The sequence below is a fragment of the Wolffia australiana genome, chromosome 11 (genome assembly GCF_029677425.1).
Source record: "Wolffia australiana isolate 7733 chromosome 11, ASM2967742v1".
Taxonomy (NCBI): domain Eukaryota; kingdom Viridiplantae; phylum Streptophyta; class Magnoliopsida; order Alismatales; family Araceae; genus Wolffia; species Wolffia australiana.
Window position 1 is genome coordinate 7,578,331 of NC_135845.1, and position 7,766 is coordinate 7,586,096.

The 7,766-nt window shown below is 40.5% G+C and overlaps 1 protein-coding gene across 1 annotated transcript; it reads right to left on the minus strand.

Annotated features, from left to right (window-relative positions):
* Positions 1-1,493: 1,493 nt before the first annotated feature.
* Positions 1,494-2,929, minus strand: RBCX1 (Chaperonin-like RbcX protein). Its single transcript, XM_078583369.1, has 6 exons — positions 2,682-2,929; positions 2,508-2,602; positions 2,022-2,139; positions 1,928-1,944; positions 1,798-1,860; positions 1,494-1,720 (listed from the first exon to the last, which is right to left on the minus strand). The coding sequence occupies exons 1-6, from the start codon at positions 2,836-2,838 to the stop codon at positions 1,646-1,648; spliced, it is 525 nt and encodes a 174-aa protein (XP_078439495.1). The 5' UTR covers positions 2,839-2,929; the 3' UTR covers positions 1,494-1,645.
* Between the last annotated feature and the right edge of the window lie 4,837 nt (positions 2,930-7,766).

Below are 7,766 nucleotides of genomic sequence, written 5' to 3' on the forward strand. Positions count from 1 at the left end.
CAGGAGGCTTGCACCGATCCTTAAGGACGACGAATATCATACGTGAATCTAAATCAATGTAAAACATACCTCAATCCATCGCGCCTTCTCTTAGTCAAATCGAACAAGCTTGAGGGGAGGCCTTTTGGATCAATACTCAGAGAGACTTCTTGAAGTCTCTCTGAGTAATGGGATGCTCAGGAGAAAAGTCAATACCCTCATGACCCAAGGACCTGGCCCCTATTTATAGGAAGAGGTGATGCTTAACCATCTTTAGTCTACCTTAATTAATCCCATCATTATAATTAAGACAGGTTTAGCCTCTACACAATTATTAACCATACTTATTATTATAAATGTCTTAATCCCGTCATTAAGTGAATCACATATAAACTGGGATTTGTAATTGATAGCTTAACAATATGCAATTATATACATATATATAATTGTCCGTAGACTAAGAAATTAATCTAACAAGTAATGTCTTAAAGATGATGGGACGTGGACCAAAATATTTGGGGCGAGAGTGAACTCCGGACAGAACAGTTCGGACAACCTCTAAAAATTATGGCATGGAATGGGATTGATCTTTGTCCAGTCCTGTCCTTCGTCTCCGTCTTGGACAATAGTGCACTATAATTATACTCATATCTAGTGTCTTAAACCTCTAAAATAACCACATGTTAGAAATAGGAATTCATGATGTTACCAAATTATTGTCAATTCACTACTTCTCAAATGTAACTTAAATAAAATTTGGTTCTATTCTAACTCCAAACATAGTCTGTACGTAAGTCCCATTCCCTGTGGAGACGACTTTCCTTGTCACTTTACGGCCGAGTGAGTCATACTAGCAACTATAATTTTGATGAACGAAATATTTATACAACAACATAATTACACACTTAATTTGGCACGCATGACCTCGTCCTCACATCAACAGCCCCACTGAGCGCCTATCTTTGCCTCTGCAATTTTCGTATTTCAGCAAGTATCTTCCCAAAGATCTTATGCTCCTCGAAACCCTTTCTCCACTTCATTTTTTTTCAGCCATTATCCTCCCCAGGATGCTATGCTTCTTCAAAAACCCAAAGTTTGAAGATTCCTTTGTACAGAGCTCCCTTGGATGCTTCTTGAGAGCCTCTCTAGAACAGTCCATAAACTTCTAGAGCTATAGAAGATTCCAAAAAATTCTAGAATCAAAAGAGTCAAGAATATTCAGAGTCTAGAATAATCTAAAAGATTTTAGAAACCCAAGAGAGTTGAGTAAGTCATCTTTCTAAATCCTCAGTCTTAAAACCTTTAGTTGATCAAGACAATTAATGGCTTGCTGGTTTTCCCATATTTCCATCATTTAGAAAGTCTTTGCACACTGACATGCATCAGAGAGCTGGGAGGAAACTTGAAGGTCTCTACCTTTGAAATCATCCTCGGCATTTACATTGTCCTGCCTAAAGTCGCTTTGGAGCTTTCGTCTTCCTTCCTGATAAGGATGGTTTCATGGAGACTGGATGGGAAATGGGGTTTCAGCAATCTTTTTTGAATGTAACAATATTCATGCATACATGGAAAATGAGTTCTCAGTCTCGATATACATGTATATATCGATCTTTTTTGGATCGAACAATATTCATGCGAGTACCAGTTGTGGAGCTCTTCCACTGTTTTAAGTTTCGTCTTCCATGTGGGTTGTCTCCATTATATACTCCCTCATCAACTTCGTGTTAGACTCCTCCACCATCTGCAATTTAACGTTAGCGCGGTCTGAGAGGAGAGAAGAAGAAGAGAACGAGGGAATTAACGAGGTTCAAGGCGGACCTTGAAGGCGAGCTTCTTCATGTTATCCCATTCAAAGTCCTCCATCTGATAGGCAGATCTGACCTGCGAGGTGTTGAGTAGGGTCAGATGAGAAAGAAGAGAAAACTGCGGTTGATTCGCCTTGACGCACCTCCAAGATTCGCAAAGCTGTGAATCAAAGGAAACGAGAAGTAAAATGTCTGTCAGACGAAGAAATTCATGAAGTAGCAAGTCTACCCTCGTACCTAAGGCTTGGTGTCTCGGAGATTCCCGCATCAAACTCCTGCAGAAATTGTCACCGTCGTTGAGAGAGTTCCTCGACATGAACTCGTTCAGCTCCGCGTACGCTTCAGTGTTGTAGCTCTGGTCGACCCGAGGTGAAAATGTCGATTTCAAACCAAGTTATGAGGATAAACATGTGGATTTTCTGATCAAGTAAATAGAGATTTCTGCTCGGAGATTTGGCTCGATAACCAGAAAGAAATAAAGACACGTACCCCCACATCAATAATATTAGAAACATAAATCTTACGAAAAGAAACGCACAGACCCACTGTTAAGATTTGAGTAATGCATAACAAGACATTTGAATTAACTTAAGAAATCAATCAATATAAGAAAAACACTAAAGGGTAACAGAACGTTTCGCGGTTTCCATGATCAATAATACTTCCGCGAATTCTTGAACCTTTCGAAGGAATAATTGAAGGGAGAGTGACATTGGAGACGACCTGAAGCTGACCTAGAACGACCCTGACGGCGATGAAGGTGAAAAAATTCTGAAGATTCTTGGCAGCTTTCGCCTCCGGCGATGACTCCCCGAAACCTACTCCCAAACAGAGATAGAGATGGCTTCAGGAAGATCGGCTCGCTTCTTTACGATCGAGAAGAGGGAAGAAACCTGCCTGGAACGAACATCTTCATGAAGCGAGCTGGACGCAGCCGGTCGGAGATGGGGAGCCCCCGGCGTGGAGGCAGCCATCGCCATCTCGGCTGGAAATGGAGAGAAGATCCGACACTGACTAAACGCCAGTCAAGGAGGCCGGCAACAGGCATCGCCATGGATGAAGGCAGCTGTGATAGACTAGTACTTAGACGCTGTGTGGCGGATGACTTGCTTCGGTCTCGCGAGGAGAGAGATATTTGCGGGTTGCCCACATGGAGAGTGGATGACATTGATTTTTCTCTGGTGGAAGGATTGATAGAGACATGAGGCACGCAATTCACCAGAATTGGGTTGTGCCCACTGGGGCGAATGCTTTTAAAATAAATGCAAAATTATATTAGTTCTTCTCTCTCTCTCTTGCTCGTTCTTTTCTATATCTCTCCCTCTTGCTCGTTCTTCTATATCTATCTCTCTTTCTCGTTCTTCTCTATCTCTCCCTCTCTTGCTCATTCTTCTATCTCTCTCTCTCTTGCTCGTTCTTCTGTATCTCTCTCTCTCTTGCTCAGTCTTCTATCTCTCTCTCTCTCTCTCTCTTGCTCGTTCCACTTTATATCTCTCTCTTGCTCGTTCTACTCTATGTCTCTCTCTCTTTCTCGTTCCACTTTATCTCTCTCTCTTGCTCGTTGTACTCTATCTCTCTCTCTTGCTCGTTCTTCTCTATCTCTCACTCCTCTCTCTCTCTCTCTTGCTCGTTCTTCTCTCTCTCTCTCTTGCTCGTTCTTCTCCATCTCTCACTCCTCTCCCTCTCTCTAACATGCGCTACATCTCTCTCTCTCTTGCTCGTTCTTCTGTATCTTTCACTTCTCTCCCTCTCTCTAACATGCGCTACATTTCTCTCTCTCTCTCTCTCTCGCTCGTTCTTCTCTATCTTTCACTTCTCTCCCTCTCTCTAACATGCGCTACATTTCTCTCTCTCTCTCTCTTGCTCGTTCTTCTCTATCTCTCCCTCCTCTCCCTCTCTCTAACATGCGCTACATCTCTCTTTCTTGCTCGTTCTTCTCTATCTTTCACTCCTCTCCCTCTCTCTAACACGCGCTATCTCTCTCTTTCTTGCTCGTTCTTCTCTATCTTTTACTCCTCTCCCTCTCTCTAACATGCGCTACATTTCTCTCTCTCTTTTGCTCGTTCTTCTCTATCTTTCACTCCTCTCACTCTCTCTAACATGCACTACATTTCGCTCTCTCTTGCTCGTTCTTCTCTAACCTGCGCTACATCTCTCTCTCTTGCTCGTTCTTCTCTATCTCTCCCTCCGCTTGCTCGTTCGACTCTATCTCTCTCTCTTGCTCGTTCTTCTCTATCTCTCCCTCCTCTCCCTCTCTCTAACATGCGCTACATCTCTCTCTCTCTTGCTCGTTCTTCTCTATCTCTCCCTCCTCTCCCTCTCTCTAACATGCGCTACATCTCTCTCTCTCTTGCTCGTTCTTCTCTATCTCTCTCTCTCTTGCTCGGTCGACTCTATCTCTCTCTCCACTCCCTCTCTCTAACATGCACTACATCTCTCTCTCTCTCTCGTTCTTCTCTATCTATCACACCTCTCTCTCTTTCTCTCTCTCTGGTGTTGAAGACACATCAGACTCAAGTAGGCTTGGACTAAGGATGGGCCGTCCTCTGTCTGTATGGAAACCATCGTCGGTCCAGAGCGACGTACGGATGACTGAACCGAAGTGTATTGAGTCATCCATCATTAGTCATCCGTCATCTGTGATGGATGACTGATGATGGAGATCATTTTGGATGACGAGGATGACGGATGACATTTTGGATGACGGATGACATTTTGGATGACGGATGACATTTTTGGATGACGGAATAAAGCAGAAATATTGATTAAAAAAAATAAAAGGTATCGTAGATGGGCACAATGACACTCGATGACATGAGCCGTGACTATTGAGAATGGGGAGGACGACCACAAAATACAGGGATGACAACTGACGAAGACAGAGATGGCAAGTGCAGAGGATGGGGATGACGACCGAGGACGGGGACAGCAACGGCTGTGTATGGGGACGGAGAACATCAAGGATGGCGACGGCGATTGACGAGGATGGTGAGGACCGGGACGGCAACAACCAAGGACTAATGAGGGGAAACGACAACCGCCAATGAGGGAAAAGAACGACCACTCATTGTAGGATAATTATTGTGGAACTTAAATAATTAACATAATGTGTTATAACTGAAAACATGTCTTACACCTAAGAAACAAAATGAAAAGGTCAAATAGAGAAAGATCTCCTACTTATATGACTTCTTGCAGAATCTCAATGTTCTGGCTTGGCTCCTGGAAGGACAGTGCAATAATCAATATAAGTGGATTTAGATTTATATTAAAGTGCCGAGAAATCATTAAAGGAATGATTACATTATTCATGTTTTCAGATGAAGAGACATCATTTTCATCACTGGATGAGGTTGTCAGTCCCATCCTAAAGTGTAACTCACACAACAGCTCAATAATCTTCACATCTAGGAGTGATCTTTTGTGTGTCACAATGTTACAACCAATTGAAAAAGAGTCACTCGACCAATGAATTTGTCGCTGGCACAGATCAGTACTCTATGGCCAACATTGTGAGATGTGGATAAGCTCACATACTGTGACCATTCATCATTTCAGAGGGTCTTCATTCTCTCCAATGAGAGGCTCATCAATGTAGGCATCCAGCTCTTGTAATGGTCCTGCTTTTGGATTGGATTTGATGCTAGCTTTGGCCTCCTTCATTGTCTTATAAATTGCAAGAGTTTGATGGTGACTACCTTTGAATACTTGCGCTTCCATTTGAGTGGGATGGTCATCATGAGTAAGTGAACTATGGAGACAAGATCGCAGCTACACAATGGAGGCTTCAAGGTTTTGAGGTTCAATCAGAGCTACCTTTGTTGATGGATCAAGGAGCATTTTTGCTGGCACACATTCATTGTGGCATATGATAGTCGCATATTTGTCAAACTTAAGCTTCATGGCTTTGCATGCATTCCGAATGGAATCCCTTTGTGAGTTTGGTAATATCTCTAACACAGAAAAAATACCATCATTTTCAAATTGATCTAGGAGATCATTGAGGTGATTCACTATCTGCAGGTCTCCGTACTTATCCATCATCCATAAAACTTTTATGTCAGCCTGTGCTCTAAATCGCCATGCTCGTCGGAATCCCACTAAGTCAGCAAATGACCATGGTAGTTCATTATGGACGATAAGCCGGAATGAACTGCCATACATTCATGTATTGCTTCTCCTCTAGAATGACACTAGTGCAGTATTGTTTTATCGATAACAAGTTGGAAAACAGTTCTGCAATAGAACCTTCTGAACTCACAACACCTTTGAGTTCATCATGTAGCTTGAGATTAACTATTTGAAGATGTTGCCAAAAAAACATTTTTACTCCTGTCTTTACTTCATTTACGTACACTTTGTAAGAAGAGTTTATACCATGACACACTTAACATGTGTACCTCAAGTCGCTCACTAGTGTGAAGTACTTGAAGATTTTTTACTCTTATTTACCACCCCCACTGCCTGCTCATGTTGCTCATAGTCATGGTCATGGGAGGCACATTATTCGCACTGGACTCCATAATTTGACTCGCTCCCTCATTCACCATACTATGTATTTTTTTAATAAAAGAGCAAAATATAAAAGTCTTGTAAACAAATAAATCAAGAATATTAAAAATGATGTAAGAGATCTAACTTGGTCCACCAATTTTTTTTCTCAGAGCTGTAAAATAAATAAACAGCCAATAAAACAAAATTGTAAACTAAATAAACACCATTGTAAAAAAAACGGTATTGTAAAATAGAGTAAATTAGAAGAATGAGAATCCTGAGAGAAGAGTGAGAAAAGAAATAAGTTTGTGAAGAATGTACAACGTGAGAGGAGAGTAAAAGGGAGAAATAAGATGGAGAACAATGTGCAGCCTCAGAGAAGAGTGAAAGGGAGAAATAAGATGGAGAAGAATATGAAACCTGAGAGAAGAGTGAGAAGAGAGAAATAAGATTGAGAAGAATGTGCAGCCTGAGAGGAATGAGAAGAGAGAAATAAGATTGAGAATAATGTACAGCCTGAGAGGAACGAGAAGAGAGAAATAAGATTGAGAAGAATGTGCAGCCTGAGAGGAACGAGAACAGAGAAATAAGATTGAGAAGAATGTGCAGCTCGAAAGAAGAGTGAGAAGAGAGAAATAAGATTGATACTTCTGTGAAGCGTGAGAGAAGAGTGAGAAGAGAGAAATAAGATTGATAATTCTGCGAAGTGTGAGAGAAGAGTGAGAAGAAAGAAGAATGTAATTTGCATTTGAATTTCAAACATAATAATTATATTTCTATACAATATCTTCTCCTCAATTTCACTTAGTATAACCGTTTTTTAAATAGTATTCAAGACTGCCTAATTTCATGTTTTTTAACAATAATATTTTTAGATCAGAAATTTATTACTCCAGAGATAAATATTTATAAATTTAATTATGACTTCCCTTCAGCAATCACTCCCTGTTTGGGGTCGTTCTTTCCTCAAGCCTTCTTCTCCTCCACATTTCTCTTTGGATGAAACTCATTCATTCATGTTTGATCTTTGGTGCTTAAAAAAAAATTATATTCTTCACTCCTGCACAAAATGAGATTATTTTACCTTCAATGGTTGTATAACACAATTATGAACAACTGTTATCTCACAAAAAATATTCAAAATCAAATCAAATAAATCTCTAGAGATAAATTTTCCACATTCTTAGTCGGGTGTCCAATTCCTTCGCATCCAAGTTCAAACCCATGTAACTCTTTAAAAACTCAATCAAAACATTTGATTCCAGGTTCTATGTATTTTTATGAATGTTAAAAACTATTCATAAAAAAACTCAAAATCAATATAAACATTATACCAAAGATGTCAAACTTATCACAAGGTCGAAGATGTATAAAATTTGGAGGTCAGTCTTCTTTCCTTTGAATTTTCAATCACCATACACAAAAAACCATGATTCTAAGTTCTATGTACTCAAATTGATGTCAACAACAAATGTCCTCCCGAAGGAA

Excerpts from the sequence above, each read along its gene's own strand:
- RBCX1 (XM_078583369.1), bottom strand. The coding sequence starts at position 2,838 with ATGGCGATGCCTGTTGCCGGCCTCCTTGACTGGCGTTTAGTCAGTGTC. Across the intron at positions 2,140-2,507 it reads TCGTTCTAGGTCAGCTTCAG|AGCTACAACACTGAAGCGTA; the intron begins GTCGTCTCCAAT and ends CGGGTCGACCAG. Across the intron at positions 1,721-1,797 it reads TGAAGAAGCTCGCCTTCAAG|ATGGTGGAGGAGTCTAACAC; the intron begins GTCCGCCTTGAA and ends GTTAAATTGCAG.